A 26,440-nucleotide genomic window follows, 5' to 3' on the forward strand; every position below is an offset into this window, starting at 1 on the left:
ACAGATCGGACTATTCCACCTTCTTTCACAAGGAAACTTAAAGAAACTCATGGTGTACTGGCTTCATCTGTGGTTCTTGAGTGCAAAGTAGCTGGCTCACTACCAATTACGGTTGCATGGTTTCATAATGGTCATAAACTCACAAGTGGAGAAAAACACCAAATTACCTTTACTGACAATATATGCAGCTTACAAATCCAATCTCTGAATTCTTCTGAAACAGGAACTTACACATGCAAAGCTGCTAATGTAGCAGGCTCTGATGAGACCAAAGCTGTCTTAACTGTACAAGGTCAGTATCTGATGACCAACTTGGCAGAAGTCTCTTGGGTTTATATTAATCTTTAATCCTTGTAAATACTCTTATAATATAATTTGAGGGGCACTTCACTTTCGTTTCATACTTAATTATCTACTGACCTATTGCTATTTTCAATACTTGTTTAGAACCACCCTCTTTTGTGAAGGAACCCGAATCCGTGGACATTTTACCAGGCAGAAGTGTTACATTTTCAGCGACAGTTAGAGGAACAACACCATTTAAGGTGAAATGGTTTAGAGGTGTCAATGAATTGGTACCAGGGGAAAAATGTAACATCTATTTCGAAGATTCCATCACCAAGCTGGAGCTATTTGATGTAGAGCCAGTCCAGAGTGGAGAATATACTTGTGTTGTGACTAATGATGCTGGCAAAGTGTCATGTACAACACATCTTTCTGTAAAAGGTTGGTAGCTTCAGTAGTTTGTCACCATGAAATTTATAAATATATGAGCAACAACGATACTCAATATTTGATTTCTTATTGCTCACTAGAACCAGCAGTTTTTGTGAAGAAACTAAGTGATCACTGCGTGGAACCAGGCAAATCCATAATTTTAGAAAGCAGGTACACTGGTAGCCTTCCAATTTCAGTCACATGGAAGAGGAATGGTGTACCTTTAAGTGCATCTGAAAAATGCAGTATTACCACAACCGAGAAGTCTTGCATTCTTGAAATTCTTAATAGCACCAAGGATGATCAAGGAGAATACACATGCGTCGTAGAAAATGAGGCTGGAGAAGATATTTGTGACGCATTGGTAACCACTTTAGGTCTGTTTGATAGTTTTATCCCCTATATCAGTTCATTTTATATTTCCAAAGCTCAGCTATATTTCTAAAGTGCAATTCTCTTAATATTATCTTGACTCTTTGTATTCTCAGAACCCCCTTCTTTCATCACACACTTGGGAGCCCTTGAGGTATCAGTCGGAGACTATACTACTTTGCAATGCCAAGTTTCTGGAACACCTGAAATCACAATATCTTGGTACAAAGGAGATACCAAATTAAGATCCACTCCTGAATATAAGATGTACTTTAAAGACAATGTTGCAACTCTGATATTTAACAAAGTGGATGTCAGTGACAGTGGGGAATATATTTGCAAAGCAGAAAACAGTATTGGGACTGACTCTTCAAAAGCTGTCTTGTCGGTTCAAGGTGATTGCTTTATTTTAAATAGGCCAAAACTAAATATTTGCAGAATGGTCACTCTTCAAGAAGCAATTAAAACATGAAGCATATATTTATTGCATGCATGTTTTCTTGCAGAGAGAAAACGTCCACCTTCTTTTGCACGGAAACTGAAGGATACAGAACAAACGGTTGGCTTTCCAATCAAATTTGTTTGTCGCCTAAATGGGTCAGAACCTATCAGTGTTACTTGGTATAAGGATGGTGTACCCTTAAGAGATGACTTTAACGTGCAAGCCTCTTACATAGATAATGTGGCAACTCTTCATCTGTTGCAAACAGAAATGAGCCATACTGGGCAGTACTCTTGCACGGCTACCAATCCAGTTGGCACTGCAACTTCTAGTGCTAGGCTCACTGTCACAGGTGTGTTTCATATTGACTCTTTTGTTTCCATCTATTCTGTTGAATCTTTCCTCTTAGCCTCTATAGCAATGTTGCAATATTTAGCTACATGTGTATTAGAAAGAGAACAAATCACCCGGCAAATCCTGTTCCTTTTAATCCTCAGAACCCAAACAAGCTCCCTTGTTTGACATCACACCTGAATCCAAAGATGTTCCTGTTGGAGAAAGTGTTGACTTTGAGTGTCATGTTACTGGAGCCCAACCAATCCATGTTGCCTGGGCAAAAGATGGCCGAGAGATTCGTACAGGAGGCAATTATGCAATCACATTTGTAGCCAATACAGCCCATTTAAGGATTCTCAGAGTAGGCAAAGGAGACTCTGGACAGTATACCTGCCAAGCGGTCAATGATGTTGGAAAAGATTTTTGCTCAGCTCAACTCAATGTGAAAGGTATTGGAATTTAAGCAAGTCTTGTTGAAACATGGTTTTTCCATACAGAAGAGGAGTTTCTTGAGGTTTCTTTTCTATTCTCTTCTTAATTGTGGACAATGTGGAGTCCAAACTGAACAGATCTCTTTTTAACGAAACTAAATAGGAATGATTAAAGCAAGCTCTTGGTCTTAAACTCTTGAAATATTCCTTCCATTTTCTTAAAACATGAATAGAATAAAATATTTTTATATCTGATTATATCTTTTGGGAGGGCTTTACAATAATTTATATGTATGGAATATAATTTTATGGCGTGCTTTAATTTTACATGTTGTAAAGGTCAAGTGCATCTTGTTTGTTTATATTTGGTATATAATTGGGTATATGCTGGTTTTATGTTTGTGTGTTTTAATTAGGTGCATGAAAAAATAAGTATAGTACCCTGATCTATTTATATATATGTGCTACAATTTGCACAACTACCAATTAGAGCATTAATATGCTGCTAAATATTGAGGATGAAAAATCTCCCTTCTGGATTTGGCAAATCTGCTAAGTATCAGCAGCCAATAATCCAAGAATGAATCCATGCCTCATTACAAAACAAACCACCCCCTCTGCTAAAACCACACCAGAGAGGTAGTTAACTATTCCACCCTATCAACAGATTAAATCTCTTAGGGGACATTGGGTAAGTCAACCATGTTACAGAATTGTGAGTTCATCTGGTAAGGTGAATTCTTAGCCATGGAGGGGCCCCTTTCTCCCCTCCACTCTCCCACCCTACTCTTATCTAAGAGAATCTTGCTACTATTATAATCTTGCCAATATTATTCTCAAATTATTAAGAAGAGGTCTTCTCATATACTGGATATGAGCTTTCCCCTGACTCATCCTCTCCTCACATGGTGATACTTTAAAGTGGCTGGCTTGGGAATGCTTTCTGCTCTGTTGGATATCATAGGGGCAGCAGAAGGGCAATGGATCAGAATCACTGCTTTTTACTGTAGGAATGTTAGGATGTTACAAAATAATTAATTGTTTTAACAAATTGTTATATGAAACAACATATTTTTCATGCATTTAAAGAATAAATGATAAAGTTTATTTTATCTAAAAATTAGATGATTGGTAATTGTACTAGATTCTTTCTAGTATACAGCCAGTTCCCAAGTTATGGACAACATAAGTTCTGTGGATTTGTTCCTAAGTTGAATTTGTTTGTAAGTCGGAACAGGTACATTTTGTAACTCCAGCCATCCATATATATATATATCTTTGGGTAGCGTAATGAAAGGTTAATACCCCTGTGGTGTTTGTTTTGCTGTCTGTGACCCTGTTCAGAAGATTTCACTTCACTTCCTGTCCCTGTGATAATTGAATTTTGAAAAATTGGCTTGTTGTGGAAACAAGGATCGGTGATAGAGTTTCAGTGGAGACACCTTTCCCCCATGAACTTCCCTTCCTAGGGGTAGATTTGTCTCACTTCCTGTATTCTCACCCACATTTGTAACTATGAGTCATTTGTACCTTGGGGACTGCCTGTATTCAGGATTTTGAAATGAAAAAATTCATGAATGAGCAGTGAAGAAATGTTCAATGCATGTACTATCGACAGATGTCTGTGCATAAATTGTCTGACCCAATATGGTCATTCTTTTGCAGCCATTTCTTTCTGCCTTGTTCTCTTTTTCTCAATACTATTCTTGTTCTTATGGATGATATCCACTAGAAAATGAATTGTTCTCAGGAATATGTTCTCTCCTAATAATCACAGTAGCACAATACTGAATATTACTTTCCTTCTGGTTTCCCAGAACCACCCAAGTTTACAAAGAAACTAGAATCATCAAGAATGGTGAAACAGGGTGAATCATGCCAGCTTGAATGTAAGATCACTGGTTCTCCAGAAATCAAAATTGTGTGGTACAAGAATGACCACGAAATCCATGCCAGTGACAAATACCATGTGACATTCAGTGACTCTACAGCAGTGCTGGTCATCGTTGATGCCACCATTGAAGATAGTGGAGATTACATTTGTGAAGCCCTCAATTCTGCTGGCACTGCGAGCTGCAGTACAGTTCTCATAGTCAAAGGTTAGAAGTCAATGTTTCAGCAGCCTTGCTCCCTGTGTGCTTCTCTGCCCTGCTTTTTCTCTCTGCTCTTAAGGATTAGAGGATTAAACTAAACTATACTGTTTCAAATGAATGATCAAAAGTAATGAAGGATTTACAGTTATGTCATCAGGAGGATTGGTAATGGAGACAGCAATCCTAACTGGTCAAGATGCCCAAGTGAAGTGGAACTAGGTTAGCTAGAATTGTACTGAATCCAAACTTATTAGGGCCTAAATAATATTAGCATTGCCCTTGCTCTGGTTTATAATTATGGCAGTAATTCTTGCTGGAAGAGGCTTGGACCTGATATATTTTGTCTCCTCCTTCACCCAGTTTCACCCCATCCCTTTTCCAATCTTCTGTCAGCTGTCAGTAGAGCAATTTTGTTGACAGCTTGCTCTGTCACCAGGTCTCTTCTGCAAGTAAAGAGGCTTGTATTTATGATGGCACCACTATTGCTGCCACATTACTGAATTTGGATTGCACCATAAATAGTAGAGTACTGATGGATCGAGCCAATGAAATTATCTTTAAGGATTTAATGTCAAAAGAAACAATTTTAAAACATCAGGCCCAATGGTCCTTCCAAATCATACCTATCAGAGGCTGGTATCAGACTTTACAGGACCATACTGACACAAAAGATAGTAAGAGGAATAATTTAAATACAGCTTACGCATTAGCCAGGAGATACTTCCTGATCAACTAACTAATACTGAGGAAGTTGACAAGAAGAAGCAACAGGTGAATAGATAAAAGTGGGTGATAATGCAGGATATGAAATTACAGGAGTAGGTGGAACAGCGTTTTGTTATTTGTATGAGCTACAAAATCTTCTTGCTGCTTTGTTGTTACCGCCTAGCAACACTCTATAGTTGGAGAAGGCATTTGATATGAATAAGAGGGGAGAGAGTAGGAGAAGTGTTTTTTTTTAAAAAAAAATGCAACATAGATAAGGGTAGGAAGGAAGTTTGAAAGAATATACCCTTGGACATGGAAGATGGACACTGAGTATGGGATTGGGAGCATCAGCCCAAGAAAAACTAATCTGGCTGTGGATATGGCAAAAACTGTGGCAATTATTAAAGGTCATGTGTAGGCACACCCATCCATCTTTATTAAGTGCTTTATCTGGAAAATTCAGTGTCAGATGTAAAAGGAATTTGTTGGGGGATGTCAGCATTTCCAATCAGGTTTTAGAGCTTTGGATATAGAAATGATTTCAGAATGAGCTTCTACTCATGGATGACATTTGAGAACTAGAACATGCCCAGGACAACTAATTAAGGATTTACAAGCATGTCTTCTAAATATCTTAACCCTATTAGCAACAAAGCTATCCCAGGAGTCCAGTTACATGTTCTCGTATTCTTTTTTTTTAAAATAGAGCCTCCTGTTTTTAGCAAGAAACCTTCTCCTGTAGACACACTTAAGGGCTCTGATGTCATCCTTCAGTGTGAAATTGCAGGAACACCTCCATTTGAGGTTGCTTGGTTCAAGGATAGAAAGCAAGTCAGAAGCAGCAAGAAGTTCAAAGTGACAACTAAGAACTTCAATGCCAGTGTCCACATTCTTAATCTCGAAGCTGCCGACACTGGGGAATATCAGTGCAAAGCTACCAATGAGGTGGGAAGTGACACGTGCTCTTGCGCCGTAAAGTTCAAAGGTTAGTATTTGTGCCAATGGCTTTTTCTTTGGCATGATTTTCTTACCTTTCTTTCCAGTTTACTTGCAGTTTCCTTTTCCTTCTTTGTTTATTACCATAAGTACTTCTCTCCTCTACCAGAACCACCTCGGTTTGTTAAAAAGCTGAGCGACACCTCCACTTATGCTGGGGAACCCACGGCACTCCGGGCTGTTGTAGAAGGATCCCAGCCTATTTCAGTTGTGTGGCTGAAAGACAAGGGTGAAATTATACGAGAAAGTGAAAACATCCAGATTTCCTTTTCGGATAACATTGCGACTCTTCAGATTGCAACTGCTGAAGCCACAAATGGTGGGAAGTATATCTGCCAGATTAAAAACGACGCTGGAATGCGAGAATGTGCAGGATTTTTACAAGTTTTAGGTTGGTAGCGACTTCTGCCGTTCTTTAAGGAATCAAGCCTTTGCAGTGGGAATGCTGCCAGCATCTTTTTAGTCATGTTGATTTTTTTCTTTTAAAACTCAGCTTTGTGCATTTATTTTCTTCCTTCCAGAACCAGCTGTGATTTTAGAGAAGCCAGAGCCCATGACAGTTACAGCTGGCAATGCCTTTACTTTGGAGTGCACTGTGGGTGGGACTCCCGAATTAATTGCCAAGTGGTTTAAAGATGGAAGAGAACTTACCAACAGCCGTAAACATCAAATAACCTTTTCAAACAAAGTAGCAACGCTGAAGGTTTTCTCTGCAGACATGGATGACAGGGGGCTGTACACGTTTGAAGTACACAATGAAGTGGGGAAGAGCACCTGTACTTCTTCTGTGGATATCTCAGGTTAGCTAGGGATCTTGCTTTGTAGTTCCCATATTCTTTCCTTCAAGTCTACCTCTCTTTTCTCAAAATATGACTTTGTTGTTCTCTTTTCTTACACAGACCACATTGTCCCACCTTCATTTGTAAGAAGGTTAAAGGAAACCTTTGGTGTGCTGGGCTCCTCTATTGTTTTGGAGTGCAAAATTGCTGGCTCGCCACCTATTTCAGTGACTTGGTTTTATGGAGGAAATGAGATTTTCAGTGGGGATAAATACGAAATCGCCTTTTCAGATGATGTTTGTGCTTTGAAGGTGAATGCTCTGGATTCATCTGATACAGGGCCGTACACTTGCATGGCCACAAATGTCGCTGGCTCTGATGAATGCAGTGCCTTTTTGACAGTACAAGGTCAGTAAAAGCTTGTCCAGACCATCCAAATATTTCTCCTTTCTGTTAATCTTGTGATCTTGCCAACTTCTTTCATAATCTTTCAACTACCTGCCACATCCTCTAACCTTTTAAACCTTGTGTGTGCCAATCTAGAACCTCCCTCTTTTGCGAAGACACCTGATCCATTAGAGGTTTTACCTGGAAAGAGTGTCACATTCAAAAGTTTGATAAGAGGAACCCCTCCATTCAAAGTGAGCTGGTTTAAGGGAAGTAGAGAACTTGTGCCTGGGAAAACATGCAACATCATCCTAGCAGATTCAACTGCAGAGCTGGAATTATTTGAAGTTGGACCACTGCAGACAGGCGATTATACCTGCCTTGCCAGTAACGATGCTGGCAGTGCTTCTTGCACCACCCATCTTTTTGTGAAAGGTTGGTCTATGTGGTATCCCAAATCTTTATGGTGGCATGTACACATGGGTACCCATGTACACACAAAGACAGTGTTTTATCTGACCCTCTCTTTTTATGACTTTACTTTAGAACCAGCTGTATTTGTAAAGAAGCTCAGTGATTTCAGCGTCGAGCAAGGCAAATCTATTATCCTAGAAAGTACATTCAGTGGAACTCCCCCACTTAATGTGATGTGGAAGAAGAATGGCTTAAACATTACAGCATCTTCCAAGTGTAATATAACAACAACAGATAAATCAGGCATACTGGAAGTTCTTAGTAGTACCAGAGAAGATGAAGGAGAATACGTATGCGAAGTTGCTAATGATGCTGGGGAGGATGTATGCCATGCTTTAGTATCAGTCTTAGGTTTGTTCCTCTCTTATGTTGTCTGGCTATTATTGCACTGATTACCATTGTAACATTTGCTTAGGTATTGATTATGGACATTTCTTCTTCAGAACCACCTTATTTTGTTAAACATTTGGGGCGTGTGGAGGTGACTGTTGGAGAGCCAACATCTTTGCAATGCCAAGTGGCTGGAACACCAGAAATTAAAGTGTCATGGTACAAAGAAGATACCAAGCTAAGGTCTACACAAGCTTATAAAATGCATTTCAAGAACAACGTGGCTTCACTTGCTTTCAGCCAAGTGGATAATGCTGATATTGGGGAATACGTCTGCAAAGCAGAAAACAGCGTTGGTTTTGCTACTTCCACAGCAGTGTTGACTGTCAAAGGTGATGACTCCATTTTAAATCGATGACTCTTATTAAATTACAATCACATATTTGTATGCAATATCATAAAAGCCTGACTGACTTGCACTGCAGGGACAGCAATAGGGTGTTCCTATTCCACAGCCCTGACATGTACACAGGCAGCATGATTTAATATTATGGAAACTCGAGATCTGTGAGCTGTTCCCTTATCCCCATACATGCAACCTTCCATCCCTCTCCACACTTAGCAAATGACTTGTATTCTGAACATGAATAATTAGAATCAGAGGAGGCTGGGATAGGATTTTGGAAGCATGCATAGGGGGAGAAACAGGATGGTATCTCTATTTTTTGGAATCTGGTGTATGAAGCTATTATAGCCATACTGCAAGAGTTGTGATCAAATTATTCCTGTGAACCTGACAGGAAACTGTTATATTCTGTAATTTGTCTTTGCAGACCGCAAACTTCCTCCTTCATTTACGAAAAAGCTAAAAGATATTCAGGAGACTCTTGGCTCTCCAGTTGCTTTTGATTGTCGTATCATTGGTTCTGAACCACTTCAGGTGTCATGGTATAAAGATAAGGTGTTGTTGCACGATGATGATAACATTCAATCAACCTTCTTAAACAATGTAGCAACTCTTCAGATCTTGCAAACTGACATGGCTCACTGTGGCCAATACACCTGCACAGCACAAAATGCACTTGGAACTGCTTCCGCCAGTGCCAAGCTCCAACTCACAGGTTTGTAAGCTACTTGTGAACTCCAAATCTTCTCTGATATTCTTTCAGTTTTAAAAAATGGAGAACAACTTACAGAGATGTGACAGCAGGGAGCAGGTGCCGTTTTGAAGTTGTAGCCTGAAGTATCTTGTCATTTTTCCTTCATTTTGTAGAACACCTGAAACCTCCATTTTTCGATGTGAAGCCTTTGCCTCTAGATGTTGCTCTTGGGGAAAGTGGTTCTTTCAAGTGCCATATCACAGGATCAATGCCTATGAAAGTTACCTGGGCAAAGGATAACAGAGAGATTCGACCTGGCGGCAATTACAAGATTACACTGGTAGAAAACACAGCCTCACTGACTGTCCTTAAAGTAGGCAAAGGTGATGCTGGCCTTTACACTTGTTTTGCAAGCAACAGTGCTGGAAAAGATTCTTGTGCTGCTCAGCTGAGTTTCAAAGGTAATGGACGAAAACTGCTGTATTTCTTTCTTCTGCCTCTTTTATGTAAAGTAAATGAAATTAAAAATATATTAATGCTTTGGACTTTGGAGTGGGCACAAGCAGATGGCATCCATGATGGAGACTAGCAGCTGATAAATCTCATCTTGACGTTTTGGCATGAAGCTATTTCCATGAGAAGAGAAACCCAATACTGCACTGGGTTTTATATTTCTTGCTCATAAGACTGTCTAAAATTAGCAATGCTTGGTAATGAGTCCATAACCAGACTGAACATAGACTGCTCTTTTAATATGTGAAGTTTAAGTGGGGCATCATATTTTTATTTGTAAAGGCGTAACTGTTTTTTCACAGAGGGTGATCAAACTTTAGAAATCTGAAATCCAAAGGAAAAAAAGAAACTTGGTGTTTATATTGGGTTTTTTAAAAATAAAATTACAGTCAGTACCTTTCTCTGAGGCCAAGGGAGTGTGATTTCCCCAAAGTTATCCAATGGGTCTCCATAGCTGAATAGAATCCAAATCAGAATCCTAACCCGTTACCCAACCAGTACCACACTCTGTTTCTATACAGCCATATTATCTATATGGTTATAGATCAGTATCTGTTGTTTACATCTATACCTATCTTCATATATATCAGTAAATGATAACAAGCTTTACCAGCTGAATTTCTTAGTAAGAATTTGTTAAAGTCACTAAAACTCTACCAGAATCCCAACATAGCTTAAAAGCAAGGAAATGAAGCATATTTACAAAGAAGACGATAAAGTAAGACATGTTCCCGCAGCTCTGTTGTCTTCACTCAGCATGGTACCAGCAAAATGAAAATCCTGGGTGCTTATTTTCACTTTTTTTGTTCCTAATGACAGTTGCTGTATATTTTTGACTTTTTCTCTCTTGGGCATAAAATTCTGTAGTTATACATCTGGGGAAAAACTTCTTGTTAATAGTGCTGCAGTGTGGGGAAACTCTACATTCTGAGCTCTTGCATATCTGACACAAGAAGCCTTCTTGAAACATTATCTTATGAATGCATTTTTCTTCTCATTTCTCTTCAATAGAGCCACCACGGTTTACCAAGAAGTTAGATTCTTCCAGAGTTGTAAAAGAACACGATTCAACTCGATATGATTGCAAGATAGGTGGTTCTCCAGAAATCAATGTAGTGTGGTACAAGGGTGAAACTCAAATTCATCCCAGTAGCAAGTACAGCATGTCCTTCACCGATTCCGTGGCAGTCATTGAAATGCACAACCTGAGTGTTGAAGACAGTGGAGACTATACGTGTGAGGCTCAAAATTCAGCGGGTAGTGCCAGCAGCAGTACTTCATTGAAAGTGAAAGGTCAGAATCTGCTCCTCCTTTCATTCCTCCATTCTTCCTGGTTCCAGATTTTTGCTAAAGCAAAAATATCTTGGCTAAATAAGCCCACCTAGTTTTTCTTAAAGGCCAATGTCACACCAGTTTATTTTGCCTGGGGGAATTTCTCTCCAGTATCTTTGGAATCTCATCCCATTGTAATTTACATTCCTACTCCTTTGCATTTACAAGAAATTCAATCTGTTTTGTTTTGAACAGCTGCTCCTGTTTTCCACAAGAAGCCCAGGCCAGTAGAAACTCTAAGAGGTTTTGATGTTCACCTGGAATGTGAACTCCAAGGCACTCCTCCCTTCCAAGTATCTTGGTATAAAGACAAAAGGGAAATTAGGAGTAGCAAGAAGTACAAGATATTGTCTGAGAATTATCTCACTAGTATTCACATCCTGAATGTCGATGCTGCAGATATTGGTGAATATCATTGCAAGGCAGTCAATGATGTTGGAAGCGATACTTGCATTTGCTCTGTGCTGCTGAAAGGTTTGTAAAATGCTTTTTTCATCAACATCTGCTTTCCACAGCAGTTCTGTCTTTATCTTTACTCTTTTGTCCATCACTTACACATTTTCCATCTCTTTGTCAGTACCCCCTAAATTTGTGAAGAAACTCCATGATATCACTGCTGTAGTTGGGGAACCAGCTGAACTACAAGCCACAGTAGAAGGATCTGAGCCCATTTCTGTCCTTTGGCTGAAAGACAAAGGAGAAATCATAAGAGAAAGTGACAACCTTTGGATGTCCTATTCAGATAAAGTTGCTGTCCTTCAAGTTGTAAATGCAGAGCCATCCAACACTGGAAAATATACTTGCCAGATTAAAAACGATGCTGGAAGTCAAGAATGTTTTGCTACTTTATCAGTTCTAGGTTGGTATATATTTCTCAAAAATGTAATGCAGAGTTATATTATTGCAAATTGCACCATTCTGTTTACAAATGTGGCTGTAATTTGCATCTCTTTCCAGAGCCAGCAACTATTGTAGAGAAACCAGGACCAATGACAGTGACATCTGGAGATTCTTGTACCTTAGAATGCACTGTAGCTGGGACACCAGAGCTCACTGCTCGGTGGTTCAAGGATGGACACGAGCTCTCTGCTGATCATAAGTACAAAATCACTTTCTTCAACAAAGTGTCTGGGCTTAAGATTTTGAATGCAGGACCACAAGACAGTGGAGAATATACATTTGAGGTGAAAAACAATGTTGGCCAAAGCAGTTGCACAGCATCGGTGCACGTTTCAGGTTAGTTGGTTAACATGGAGTTATTAACTCTTGTTGTTGCATCCCTTCGGGTCATTTCTGACCTATGGCAACTGTAAGGTGAACCTGTCACAGGGTTTTCTTGGAAAGATTGGATCATTTGATTTTGCTTGCCTCCAGAGTGGGACTTGGCCAAAGTTACCCAGTAAGTTTCCACAACTGAGCAGGAGATGTTTGAACCCTCATCTCCAGAGTCCTGTTCCAACACTTAGTACACCATGCTGTTCTCTACCTACTCTTTCTATCGGACATAAATTGGATTGTAAAATCTCCAATACCTGCAGCTTGGGAAATATTTGCATGGCATGATAGTAGGGAAGGTCAATACATTGCACAGGAGATGTTCTAACAAGGAATATATATATTAAAAGAATGAAGAACTCTGAAAAACTGCTTCCAAAGAAACTTCCCCTGAGGATGACTGTATGTTATAATGGTTTTATCTTTCCTTTACTCTTCGCAGACCGCATTATCCCACCTTCTTTCACAAAAAGACTAAAAGAAACACATGGTCTCTTGGGTTCAACTGGTGTCCTTGAGTGCAAAGTCATTGGGTCACCACCTATCTCTGTGTCTTGGTTCCGTGATGGTTATGAGATCTCAAGTGGCGATAAATATCAGGCGACCCTTACAGACAACACTTGTTCTTTGACTGTGAATTCTCTTGAAGAGTCAGATGCTGGAAACTATTCTTGCACAGCAACTAATGTAGCAGGATCTGATGAATGTGAAGCATATTTCATAGTAAGAGGTAAATATTGAACTTGACATAGAAAATATGAACATGAGGTGATAAAAGAACCCTCTAAGCTCTTTTTGATCTTTCTTTCTCTTGTAAACGTATTCATGCTGAACTGTGTTCAATTAACACTCTTTTTGTGTGTGTTTAGAACCCCCGTCTTTTGTGAAGAAACCTGAGCCTTTGCAAGTTCTATCTGGAGCAAATATAACTTTCACGAGCATCATTAAAGGAACCCTGCCGCTTGATGTGAAATGGTTTAGGGGGAGTGTTGAACTAGTCCCAGGACACAGATGTAACATCTCTCTAGAAGAATCGGTCGCTGAACTGGAATTGTTTGATGTTCACCCTGTCCAAAGCGGAGACTATACTTGCATTGTTACTAATGAAGCAGGCAAAATATCTTGCACTACTCACCTCTTTGTAAAAGGTTTGTCTTTTTTTTATTTATTTATATTTTTTGCTAGTGTCTCTTCCTATGCTTAAATGGAACTATAATTCTTTAGCCTTTGCCTAAAATCTGCATGCCTGTTCTTTTTGTTAGAACCAGCCAAATTTGTGAAGAAATTGAATGACTTCAATGTTGAGAAAGGAAAACAGATAATCTTGGAGTGTACATACACTGGCACACCACCCATTTTAGTCTCTTGGAAGAAAAATGGAGTAAAAATATCTCAGTCAGAAAAATGGCATTTTACCACTACAGAGACATCTGGCATATTGGAGATATCTAACAGCAAAATGGATGATGCTGGACTTTATTCTTGTCATATAGAAAATGATTCGGGGCAAGATAATTCTCAGGCTACAGTGTCAATATTAGGTTGGTAGCTTATTTCAAATAACAACTACTATTTCTCATGAGATCTTTCTAGAGAACTGATTGGTTTTGTAACTAAGCATCTGTGTGTATTCTTTAGAACCTCCTTACTTTGTAAAAAACCTGGAGCCGGTTCAGGTGACCACTGGAGATTCTGCTTCGCTACAATGCCAGATTGCCGGAACACCCGAAATCATTGTATCCTGGTACAAAGGAGACACAAAACTAAGAGCAACTGCTACCTCTAAAATGCACTTTAAAAACCAAGTTGCTACTCTAGTATTCAACCAAGTGGATAGCAACGACAGTGGAGAGTATATCTGCAAAGCAGAAAATAGCGTGGGCGAGGCTGTTACTTCAGCACTGCTGTCTGTTCAAGGTGAATAGTGCAATATGGTTTCAAAAAGTGTCAGCAATAGTTATTTATGATAGTTTCAAAAGGTTATGAAAAAGAAATCAAGTTTTACTTAGGTAACACCCATGCTTATAATTCTTCCTCAATGTGCAAAATTTCCATAGCCTCTGAACAATCTGAATGTGTACTTATGGCATACAACTGGATAGACCTCCTCTGATAAATAATGAAACTTTAAACTTTAAAATTTACTGTCCCCTCCCCTAATATAGCATTAATGATTATCTATCTGATGGATTGTGAGAAAAGGCAATAGTCCCTGTTCTCATAAATCTGGAATAGGTTGATATCTTATTTGAATCCAATTCATTTGCATGAGACTTAGTCACAACTATAATTAGTACGATTAGCAACATATGTTGTAGCATATCTTCATATTTTTATTATTTATTTATTTATTTATTTATTTGCTACATTTATATACCACTTTTCTCCCCTAAGGGAACTCAAAGTGGTTTCCAACATTATAAAGGCAAAATTCAATGCCGTGCATACACGTGAAAACCAAGAGATAATAGCAAGACAATAACATATAACTATAAATTAACCTAACCAAATTAAAACATAAACATAAATTAACATTTAGATATGAAGCATAAAATGTTTTAAAAAATAATTTCTATTGAGAGCTTTATGTAGCTTTGATAACTGAATTATTCTGTCGGTAGACATTCAAATAATCTCAAAGGTGCAACTATAACCCTTTGTATTTATTATACAATATTTGTATTCTTTCAGAGCAAAAACTTCCTCCTTCATTTTCACGGAAGTTAAGAGACATTCATGAAACAGTTGGTCTACCAATTACATTTGATTGTGGAATTACTGGTTCTGAGCCTATTGAAGTAACTTGGTATAAAGATGGTGCACAAATCAGAGATGGTTATAATGTGCAAACATCATATTTAAATAATGTTGCAACTCTACAAATTTCACAAACTGACATGAGCCTTGCCGGTCAATATACTTGCACTGCTTCCAACGCTATTGGAACTGCTTCTTCAAGTGGCAAACTCATCCTTACAGGTTTGTCATCTACTAAATCTCTTTCTTCTTTAATATGTTTTTATGACACATCTTATATATGTCCTGGTCCCAAACCCATTTAATACTATGCTTTAACTTGAGCCTCATCTTTTCAGTTTTGCTTTGCTTACCTTGTAGCTTTATTCATTTAGATGCAAAAAGTGATATATTACTTTTATTTCTTCCAAACTTTAGAAGGGAAGACTCCCCCATTTTTTGACATTCCCATTGCACCTGTTGACGCAGTTGCCGGTGATGGTGCTGACTTTGAATGCCACATTTCTGGAACGCGGCCTATTAAAGTTACATGGTCAAAGAATAACCAAGAATTAAAAACTGGAGGGAACTACCAGATCAGTTTTGTGGAAAATATAGCCCATTTGACAATTCTGAAAGTCAGCCAAGGTGACTCTGGAAAATATTCATGTCATGCTAGCAATGAAGTTGGAAAGGAGTCTTGCACAGCTCAACTTAATATCAAAGGTAATACATGTTTCATATATGGGTGGATTCCAGGATAACAAAATCACTACATCTTAGCTTCTTTTTTAAAAACTACGAGCAATCTTTCACTTCGACAAAGGGACATTTTTGCTCATTCCTCTTATGTATGTGTTTGCGTATATGTTCACCTTCAAGTCAACTGTCAATTTATGATAAAACCTGAATTTCACATGGTTTTCTTAGATGACAAAGACTCAGAGATGATTTTGACGGTTCCTTCCCCTGAAATGTAGCTTACAACAGCAGGGAAATTTTAGGGTATTTAGGCTTTTTCACTAGTCCCATTTGTGTTCACTCAGAAGCCATTCTTGTCCTGACTATTGGATAATTTTGAAGTGGCATAGGAAGAACTATCATTATGGTTGGCATCAACAAAAATCAGATATATCATTTGCCTAAGTGACTTTCTGCTTGTCTAGATCCTCTCTGAAATCCAACAATTAGTATTATATATGTTCCATGTGAAAGCATTAGAATATCTGCAATTGGGAATATATCCACATGGAGGAATCCAAGAATCCATGATTGCACATATGAGAAATAAAAGAAAATAGAAAAAAATGTTTCTCAAAGGATTCAAACAGTGAACCAAGTTGCCTCAATTTTTTTCTCAAGATTGTGGCAAGCTAGTAAAGCACTACATTGTGCTGAAGAAAGCCCAGGGATAGGGCTTGGTTACAACTCTTGTTTTGAGCATATTTCTTTCTTGATTTCAAAATCATTCTGGGTGTTCCGTTTTAAGACTCTTTTCAGAACTTGAACTATATCTTCATTTCCTACAGAACGTCAGAATCCACCAACATTTACCAAAAAGCTATCTGAAATGGTAGAAGAAACAGAAGGGAATGCCTTTAAACTTGAGGGTCGTGTTTCTGGTTCTCAGCCTCTCACTGTTTCTTGGTACAAGAATAACCAGGAGATTTATGAAAGCCAAAATTGCGAACTATCTTTCAAAAACAACGTAATTCTCCTTCACATTAAAAATGCAGGACAACCTGATGCAGGCTTATACACCTGCAAAGTGTCCAACGAAGCTGGGAGCACACTATGTACTTCTTCTGTGGTCATTAAAGGTTAGTTCATTTCACAGCTCGCTGCTTCATCAGCTGGTAAAATGTCATTATTTTCCAACTATGCTTAACTGAGTTAGAAGGTTCATTAATTTCAGTTGTCATTCTGTGTTTGATAATGAAATTTGATCACGTCATAAGTGCAGGCATCAGATGGCAGTACTAATCAAATGACAGATAATTCTACATACACATTTCATGGCTTGAAATTTCTGTCATTAAAATCTGCTGTTGACTAATATTTTCAGTAATGCAATTGTGTGTGTGTGCCTGAATAGGGCACAGTGTGGATTACGGCTGCAAAGGAACATCTCCCGGATATTTTATGGTTTTTAAGTTTGTAGGTAGAAATTATAATGCCTTCCTCTTTCATAAAATGTTCTTTATTGCTTAAGATTATACCAAAAGTTTGCTTGTGTAGATCTTGGGAAACTATGGATTGCTCTTAAAGAAATGGAAGTGCCACAATATTTGACTGTCCTAATGGACAAGTTGCCACCATCAGGACAGAATTTGGAAAAATGGAAAGGTTTCCAATTGGCAAGGCTGTCAGGCATTTTATCACCCTGTCTGTTTAAGGTGAACTTACCTTTTGTGAAACAGGCTTAGTCCCAGATGAAGAAGGCATGAAAATTAGAGAAGGTTCGTTAAAAATTTAAGATATGCAAATGATACTGTACTGCTAGAAGATAATAGCAAAGCCTTGGATCAATTAATGAAAAAAGTCACGGATGAAAGTACTAAAGCAGATTTACAGTAGAACATTAAGAAAACTAAAAAAAAAATGACCACAGATGATTTGCATAACTTTAAAGCAGATGATAAAAATACTGAAATATTCAAGATTTTCCATTCTTCTGGCTCAATCATAAATCAGAATAGAGAGACTTCAATCAAGAAACCAGAAGAAGAATAGGACTTAGTAGGGCAGCTGTGAAGTGTCAAGATACATCACTGAATACTAAAGTTAGGATTCTCCATGCCATTGTACTTTCAGCTTCTAAGTATGATTGTGAAAGCTGGATAGTGAAGAAAGCTGGTAAAAAGAAAATTAACTGATTTGAAATGTAGTTCTAGAGGTCTACAGATGCAGTGGACTGCTAAAGTGAGAAATAAACAGGTTCTAGAGAGAATCAGAAGCCAAGATGACTAAACTGAGATAGTTGTACTTTGAGCATATAATGAGAAACTGTCTCCCAAGAAAAGAGAATAATGCTTGGGAAGGTAGAAGACAGTAGGAAAAAAGGGATACCAAATTCCAGTCTGATAGACTCAATCAGGGAAGCCACAGCTCTGAGTTTGCAGACTTGCGCAGGGCTGCTGAGAATAGGGTGGCTTCTAGGAGGTCTCTCATCCATAGAATCACCATACATTGAAGTCAACTTGATGGCAATTAATAACAACCAATTGCTCAAGTGGAATGTAGTGCTTATTTTTAACTGGTGGCAATTGTTTTAATTTCTGCCAAGAACAGAAAATACTTGGAAAATATTTTGCAACTAACCATGGGCTATCATTTCAGATTTTGGGAGTGTCTGTTGTTTCCGCAAGGTGTATGCATAATTGTGAGATGTAATGATCAATAGATTGCATGTTTATTCTTACATAAAACAGCTGTTCACATAGAAATTACTAAAATGCTTAAAATGTCTTCTCTCTTAACAATAGCATTTTTAGTTTGTAGTATTTGTTATAAACTATTGATAGGGCATTACTGCACAGCTGATAGTTTTGAAAACTCATTTCTCTCTTTTTCTTTTCCTGCAAAAATTAGCTTTGAACATTATTTTAAAAGATGCATTTTACTTCTCCATTCTTATGAGATGTAATAATAGACATATCCTTTGTATACAAAATGGCTTCTCAGATATACAGTAAATTTTGTATCAAGGGAAATGGAATGCATTCTTCAGGATGAATTCTATAACACTCTTCTACAAATTGTATCTTGTTGCTGAAGATAATTGATATCTAACTTTTCCTTTTTTATTATTTTGGATGTCATTTTAGAACCCAAAAAGCCACCAGTATTTGATCAGCCGCTTAAACCAGTAACAGTAGATGAAGGCAAAATCATGCAGCTCAGTTGCCACGTCCGGGGATCACAGCCAATTAGAATCCAGTGGCTAAAAGCTGGGAAGGAAATGAGATCATCTGATAAATGCAGCCTGAGCTTTGCTAACGGAACTGCACTTTTAGAACTCCAAGCAGTTACTAAATCCGATTCTGGAGAGTATGTGTGCAAAGCTACAAATGCAGCTGGAAGTGATTCTTCCAAGTCAAAAGTGACAATCAAAGGTAAGGTGAAACTGAATGTTTAGGTAACTTAGTGGTGCAGTATCAGTTCACATAACATCTCCTTTTATGATAATGTTGCAGACCACTTTCACATATATTTGTGGTCATTTTTTCTCCTTTCATTGCTACATGATGTGCTGGGATTTGTATACCCATATGTAGTATGGCATCACTAGGTATTGACTACAACACCAGCAAGAACCACACCAGCAAGAACCGATTCTTACTGGGGTTCTCTGTTAACACAGTCATCCCTCCACATTTGCAGGTTTTATTTTTTATGTAATTGGTTATTCATTTATTGTATTACTATGTTCTCTCTAGGAATTGCTAGGTCCTCCAGCTTGACTCTGTGGTCAGTCTATGATGGAAGTTGCACTGGAGAACCTAGAGATTTCTAGAGAGAACATTTTTCTAGGCATTTTTGATCCCTCAGCATGATTCTAGTTCACAGTAGTAGTGTTGTGTGGAGGATATAGAAATTTCTGGAGAAGTGTCCTCTCAGGTAAAAAGAAGAATATTTTATTTGCATTTTTCCAATTTTAGGATGGGTCTTGCACCCCGTAATTCCACTGAATGAGGAAGGTTGACTATAGTAGTATAACACAAAAAGAGAGAATAAAATCATGCAAAGGGAATCCAGTATATAAACTGGACAGAATTTGCTACAGTTTGGTTCAATGATATTATATTTTTAGCTATATATTCATTTACTATGTAACTTATGTACATACAGAGAGATTATCTAGGTGTTGTAAACATTAAACTTCAAAGCATAATGTCCATTGTATGGTTGCTAATTACTTAGTTTGAGTTTGATTACCTTGTGTTTCACAACTTCATTCCTTCAATTTGCTTTCCAGAAAAACCAGCAGCTGCTCCAGCGGCCAAGAAAGCACCAACTGATGGAAAGCTTTACTTTGTGTCAGAGCCTCAAAGCATTACTATCCTAGAAAGTAAGTTCATTATTTAGAATTACATTGCATTTGATTTCTATAGCAATTGGCAAGTTAGGCTGACTAATGTTTCCTTCAGCCTTTGAGAGATATTTTCTTCATTGTTTTTCCCCACCAGAAAGCCCAGCAACATTTATTGCTAAAGTTGGTGGTGATCCCATCCCAAATGTGAAATGGATGAAAGGAAAATGGAGGCAACTAAACCAAGGCGGTCGCATTACTATTCAACAGAAAGGAGATGAAGCCAAGTTGGAAATTAAAGATGCAACAAAAACGGATTCTGGGCAATATAGATGTGTGGCTTTCAATAAACATGGTGAAGTTGAAAGTTATGCCACTCTCCAGGTTGAGGAAAGGAAGCAAGAAGTAATTGAGGGTGATCTTAGAGCAAAACTTAAAAAGTAAGCAGTAGAGTATTTTTAAGAATGCAATTTCAATCTTTGATTGAAACAGCTCATTTGAAAAGCTACAAATAATAACCAAGGTTGCCTCCTAAACATGCTTAATAAAATATTTCACTCACTGGGACTTCTGTTTGACTACTTAGGGTTGTGATGCCTGTTTCTTTTTACAGTCTGTAGTTGATCACAATATTTAGATAGTGGTAATCCTATTGCATGATGTGATCTGTAGCCTTTTCAGTACTAAAGGCAAATACTGTTGTGTAAATTCATAAACAGATCCTCACTCTTAACAGTATGCATGACATTTTTAAAAGGTAAATTGCAATATACATCCTATTGGTTAGTTCTTGTAAATTAAGACCCCATCTACACTGCCATATAATTTAGTTTCTGAATCCAGATTATCAGCTTTGCACTGGATTATATGGCAGTGTAGACTCATATAATCAAGTTCAAAGCAGATAATCTGGACTCAGAAACTGGAATATATGGCAGTGTAGACCCATTCTAATTGTTGAAGGGTAATTCAACACCTAGGTAAAAATTGGTTCATAAAAATAGTTTACTTTAGTTAGGACTAGATTCAAACACTTATTTATGTGAGTTTTTTCACAATGTAGGAGAAACCCAACATGATGCCTCTAAACGTGTTCTTCTTTTAACTATGGATAAGGCTCATTTGACATGATGATTATGATATTATACAGAAGCATGGTGTGGGGAGATAATCTTTCAATATTCTTAATATGTCCTCTTTCTTCCTACAATCTCCTAAAATCTGGAGGTCTGGTTGGCTTTTCAGAGCAGTGTGAAGGTTTCAGGAGATTAACATCAACAAAAATGTCCTCCTGACCCTTTCCACCAATTGAAAGCACATTCTAGATCTCAGTGCCTTTCAGAGGCAGACAGGGCTCTGTCATTCAATGAATCAAGTTCAGTGGGACGTATTTTTCAATTAACACGTGCATGCTTACACTCTAACAGCCATTTTGTCATTAATTAGTTTCTCAGGATGCCAATTTCTAGAACCATATGTACAGTCAACAACATCAAACTATTTAATACAGACTGTAAGAAAAGGAGTGTTGATATCCATTTGCTTAACAAACAACTTGTATATATTTTATAGAACTCCAACTAAAAAGAAAGAAGATGAGGAAGAAAAGGCCATTGATATCATGGAACTTCTAAAAAATGTAGATCCCAAAGAATATGAGAAATATGCACGTATGTATGGGATTACAGATTTCCGAGGTCTTCTCCAAGCTTTTGAATTGCTAAAGCAAAGTCAAGAAGAAGAAACCCATAGATTGGTAAATATCATTTTTAAGTAGTTTTTTTTAAAGGTGTTGCCCTGTTATTGCTTTTAAAGGCATACTCTCAGTGTTTGAGAAGCCCAAATACTCAGTTTGGTTGTTGACCCTGACTTTCTGTGAAATTTTGAGATTAACATTTAATAATGATCTTGGAGGCCTCTCAAAAATATGAAGAGACCTTCAAAGAACTTCACTTTCTTCCCCAGTCTTCAGGGACATCTTTTAAAAAATCCTTCTCCATTAACAATCCCAATAAAACTGGACTGAAATTTTGGCCCAGCTGTATCTGGCATATGAAACTGCAAATAACCTGCTCCTATTTTTATCTCATTAGAATCTTTTAATTGTTTTATCCTGGACATATGGTCCGCCCACTGTTATCGTGACTGTGTTTATTGGATTTTTAAAATTCTTTTATTTTTCCTATGTAATTTTGATGTTGTTTGTTGTTTATGTTTTTGATTTTATTCTGCTGTGATATGTTGTTCGGGCTAGGCCCCATGTAAGCTGCTCCGAGTCCCCACTGGGGAGATGGTGGTGGGGTATAAATAAAGATTATTATTATTATTATTATTATTATTATTATTATTGTTATTGTTATTGTTATTGTTATTATGAAACAGATCTTGTAGTGGGTTGTTGTAGGTTTTTCAGGCTATATGGCCGTGTTCTAGAAGCATTCTCTTCTGACATTTCACCTGCATCTATGGCAAGCATCCTCAGAGGTTGTGAGATCTTGTATTTTCATCTTCAGTGTTCTTCCAAAGGACATGAATCACCAATCCTTACATTAAATGTGCATAGTCTACATTGTTTGGGAATAGGGGGACAGGAAAATAAATCAGTAGTTTTTAAAAATTTAGAAAGTGTTTTTGAGAGTCACCTTTGGTTCACTTTTGCATTTCAGAGGGATTACAGTTGAACTATCTTGTGTGTAGCAATGTTACATCTCTGGTGGGTGCGCATAATCCCATTAGGACAAAAAGGTTTTGCAAAAGTGAATAGATGAAAGGATAAAAGGGTTTTTATGTTTATTTCAACAGGAGATTGAAGTAACAGAGAGATCGAAAAGGGAAGAACAAGAATTTGATGAACTTGTATCATTTATTCAGCAAAGGCTTACACAGACAGAGGTAATTGATGCCTTATATTCCTAACACTTAAGCTAGATATTCACATCATTATAACACAGTCTGGTCTGTGCTTTGAAACAGCTACTCAGTTATGTGAAACTTGTCTTTCAGCCTGTTACTCTGATCAGAGATATTGAAAGCAAGACTGTATTAGTAGACGAAGATGTGGTATTTGAATGTGAGATTAAAATAAACTATCCAGAAATCCAACTGTCCTGGTACAGAGGTACAGAAAAACTGGAATCTAACGACCATTATGAAATCAGAGCTGAAGGTGACCGACACACACTGAGAATCAAGAACTGTCAGCTTAAAGATCAAGGAAATTATAGGGTGGTCTGTGGGCCACACATTGCCGGTGCTAAGCTTACTGTGATTGGTAAGTGCAACATTTCTATTTGAAAATGATTTACAGCTTGAAATAGACATTATGTGATATTTTCTAAAATATGCCCTTTAATCTGCTAACAGAACCTGTAATTGAGCGGCCTCTGCGTGATACTTCACTCAAGGAAGGCTTCACATGCTCTTTCGTCTGTCAGTTCTCTGTTCCTAATGCAAAACCCCAATGGCTTAGAAATGGAAAGGCCATTAAAATAGGAGGTAGATATTCAACTGAAGTCTCAGAGAAGGTGCACAGACTCATTATCAAGGATGTCAGAACTGAAGACCAGGGGCGCTACACCTGCAGGTTTGACCATCTAGAAACAAATGCTGACCTCACAATTGAAGGTGCGTAAAGCGATATTTATCTTATTACAAAAGAAATCTTAACTAAGACAAAGAGAAAAACAAAGGAGTATGATGAGGAATAATCTCAAGCATCTTTTTAATTAATGTCCAATGTTTAATTTAATTTAGCTTCATTTTCCTTCCAACGTCCTTGTGCTTCTTTGTACGATAGTAGAGATTTTAACTTCATATATTTATTTCTTCATTTAATATTCTTGCAAGTTAACCTTTCTAGAATCAAAACACTTTCGTTTATTGTGTTGTCTTTCTGGCTTCCCTTGAATCACAAAAAAAGCTCCATGTCAACTATAAAATCAATTCCCAGTGCTGAGTATAATTTCTCTGTATTTCTTTATGATTGATTTGCTTGTTATGATTTAGGCAGAGACATACCCATTTGCAAAACTTTTCGTAAGCCACAAATCAATAGGAGAAAAAAATAATTGTAATGGTTTTTTCCCCTTTTTTTTTCAAAAACAGCTGAACCCATTCAGTTTACAAAGACCATTCAGAATATTGTGGTGAGTGAATACCAGTCAGCAACCTTTGAATGTGAGGTGTCTTTTGATGATGCCGTTGTCACATGGTATAAAGGGAAAATGGAACTCAGGGAAAGCCAGAAGTACAGCTTTAGAAATGAAGGCCGTTGCCATTACATGACGATTCACAATGTTACAGCAGATGACGAAGGTAAGCTTACAGACTTTCATTCTGTCTCTTTCTTGTGACATTTGTTATAATTACCAGAAATGACATCACACTAAATTACCTTTTTTAAACAAAAATCAGGTGTGTATTCTGTAATTGCTCGCCTTGAGCCAAGAGGTGAAGCAAGAAGCACTGCTGAACTCTACCTGACGACGAAAGGTCAGTACATGTTCTCTTCCTCAAAATATAGCATGACCAAAACAATGTGTTTGAAGTCAATGTAATGCAAACTAATTTTTTTTATTTCATCTCTTGCAGAGATTAAATTGGAAGTTAAGCCTCCAGGTAAATAATAATGTGACTGTCATTTGTGTCTGTTGTATTTGATGTACCAATGACGATCTGTGGATATTCCTAAAGAGACTGCAGCTTTAGTGCCAGATAACATACAGAACCGTTAATATTTCTATACTAGAGCAATTTGATGTTCTAGCTTCTGCAAGATGTTTCATGGCTAGTGGTACCTTTCCATTATGAGAGTTATCACATTACTCTAGACTTTTTTTTATTTATGTGAAGATGAAGGGTCCCGTGTTGCTCTAGGTAACAGCTCTCATATATTTAAGCACTCCCTGCTTAACAGATAATGACAAATATTACCAAACTGCAGTTTGGAACTGTTCTCCCTTGTATTAAACTGGACATAGGACAATATTGCTCTTATCTAAGCAGAGGTTGTAATGAGGGCAAGCTGCTACCTTATTTGTAATGCATTACTTCCAAACTTAGAGATTTGGATGTGAGAAGGTTCATACTTGGAGAGTTAATATTATGTCAGTATATAAGACAAAAACAAATTAATAATTCTTTTCTTTCGACTTCCCAGATGTTCCAGATGCAAGAGTGGCAGTTCCAGTTGAAGTGCCAGCTGAAAGTAAGATTAATGTCAAACATTCTGCTGTTAACTATGGCAGCAAAGTAGTTTAGAATGATGTGCCTTGTTTATGTATTTTAACAAATGTACTCTCTGTTTCTAAGAAATCCCTGCTCTTCCTATCATCATTCCAATGCCAGAAGAGAAGAAAAAGGAAAAAGGTATTACAAAGTTACTTATTCAGAACATATACACAACAGATCCTTTCACATATTCCACATGCTTGATTCTTACAGTTGATTTTTCTTCTTTTTTAAAAAAAATAGTGAAAAAACCAGCTTTGCAGAAAGTCCCCAAAAAGCCCGTTCCAAAACCTGCAGAAGAACCTGCACCTCCTAAAGGTAATATCAGAATATTTGTTTTAATACAAGAAATCTGTTATATAAATAATCACAAATACTATTTCAGTATAGACGTGGGCAAAATAGTACCATGATTTTTACATATCAGGCATGCTCCTGTTGTATTTCAGAGCGAGAAGCAACTCTGTACTTAACCAACACAACCCCATCCAATGTAAAGCAGCAAAGCAGTTTATTGAAAAATATATAAAAAGCAATTCAGCAAAAATAGTAAAAACATCTAAGTTTAAATGTAAGAAATAATCCACAAAATCCAAGGTACAAGGCTTGTATCAAAAACAAGGAATGCAATAGAATCAGGATACACAAGGAAGCATAAAATCCAATACACAGAATTCAGGAACAATCCTTTAAACTTGGAAACGTGAAACATGAACCACTGGAGACATGAAACTAGAATTCCCTTAGCAGGCTTGACTAAGACTTGACAAGAGATGTTGCTTCAAACTCCAACATTGACCAGACCACTGAAAAATCCCTTTGGTCTCTCTAATAAACTCATGAAATCATGCCATTTGCCTTGGCAAACTGATAACGGCTTTTTCTCTAACAAGTGCTGACCTTCGCTGAGTCTGTGAAGCAGCTCGGAATTTGTGAAAACTAAATCTCCTATCTAACAGCTCATTAACCTCTCCACTTGGCAGTTCATCCGCTGAACTCACTTCCCTAGAGAAAGACTTCTCTGGCCCCCTATCTAGAATGTGACCTTTGACTTCACTAACTGCAGGAGACACAGAATGCTTAGTTTCAGGACTTAAAATCTCATGCTGGCTCACAGGCTTAGCAGCCCCAGAAATCCTGTGACCCCCTTCCTCATTG

The 26,440-nt window shown here is 37.7% G+C and overlaps 1 protein-coding gene across 1 annotated transcript in view; it reads left to right on the forward strand.

Annotated features, from left to right (window-relative positions):
* TTN (titin) overlaps positions 1-26,440 on the forward strand; it is a 303,381-nt gene that overhangs the window by 102,262 nt on the left and 174,679 nt on the right. Inside the window, exons 71-110 of the mRNA XM_067471246.1 lie at positions 5-292; positions 448-726; positions 816-1,094; positions 1,206-1,484; positions 1,596-1,883; positions 2,029-2,316; positions 4,116-4,397; positions 5,806-6,084; positions 6,205-6,486; positions 6,617-6,895; positions 6,995-7,282; positions 7,418-7,696; positions 7,808-8,086; positions 8,179-8,457; positions 8,899-9,186; positions 9,339-9,626; positions 10,690-10,971; positions 11,206-11,484; positions 11,588-11,869; positions 11,968-12,246; positions 12,728-13,015; positions 13,155-13,433; positions 13,548-13,826; positions 13,924-14,202; positions 14,977-15,264; positions 15,460-15,747; positions 16,551-16,841; positions 18,849-19,136; positions 20,000-20,092; positions 20,211-20,493; positions 21,626-21,809; positions 22,856-22,945; positions 23,057-23,324; positions 23,417-23,677; positions 24,158-24,367; positions 24,467-24,544; positions 24,644-24,670; positions 25,212-25,259; positions 25,364-25,420; positions 25,526-25,600. Of these exons, the coding sequence (XP_067327347.1) occupies positions 5-292; positions 448-726; positions 816-1,094; positions 1,206-1,484; positions 1,596-1,883; positions 2,029-2,316; positions 4,116-4,397; positions 5,806-6,084; positions 6,205-6,486; positions 6,617-6,895; positions 6,995-7,282; positions 7,418-7,696; positions 7,808-8,086; positions 8,179-8,457; positions 8,899-9,186; positions 9,339-9,626; positions 10,690-10,971; positions 11,206-11,484; positions 11,588-11,869; positions 11,968-12,246; positions 12,728-13,015; positions 13,155-13,433; positions 13,548-13,826; positions 13,924-14,202; positions 14,977-15,264; positions 15,460-15,747; positions 16,551-16,841; positions 18,849-19,136; positions 20,000-20,092; positions 20,211-20,493; positions 21,626-21,809; positions 22,856-22,945; positions 23,057-23,324; positions 23,417-23,677; positions 24,158-24,367; positions 24,467-24,544; positions 24,644-24,670; positions 25,212-25,259; positions 25,364-25,420; positions 25,526-25,600 (9,600 nt within the window). The remainder of the gene's footprint in view (positions 1-4; positions 293-447; positions 727-815; positions 1,095-1,205; positions 1,485-1,595; positions 1,884-2,028; positions 2,317-4,115; positions 4,398-5,805; positions 6,085-6,204; positions 6,487-6,616; positions 6,896-6,994; positions 7,283-7,417; positions 7,697-7,807; positions 8,087-8,178; positions 8,458-8,898; positions 9,187-9,338; positions 9,627-10,689; positions 10,972-11,205; positions 11,485-11,587; positions 11,870-11,967; positions 12,247-12,727; positions 13,016-13,154; positions 13,434-13,547; positions 13,827-13,923; positions 14,203-14,976; positions 15,265-15,459; positions 15,748-16,550; positions 16,842-18,848; positions 19,137-19,999; positions 20,093-20,210; positions 20,494-21,625; positions 21,810-22,855; positions 22,946-23,056; positions 23,325-23,416; positions 23,678-24,157; positions 24,368-24,466; positions 24,545-24,643; positions 24,671-25,211; positions 25,260-25,363; positions 25,421-25,525; positions 25,601-26,440) is intronic.

The sequence above is a fragment of the Anolis sagrei genome, chromosome 1 (genome assembly GCF_037176765.1).
Source record: "Anolis sagrei isolate rAnoSag1 chromosome 1, rAnoSag1.mat, whole genome shotgun sequence".
In the NCBI taxonomy this organism is placed as follows: domain Eukaryota; kingdom Metazoa; phylum Chordata; class Lepidosauria; order Squamata; family Dactyloidae; genus Anolis; species Anolis sagrei.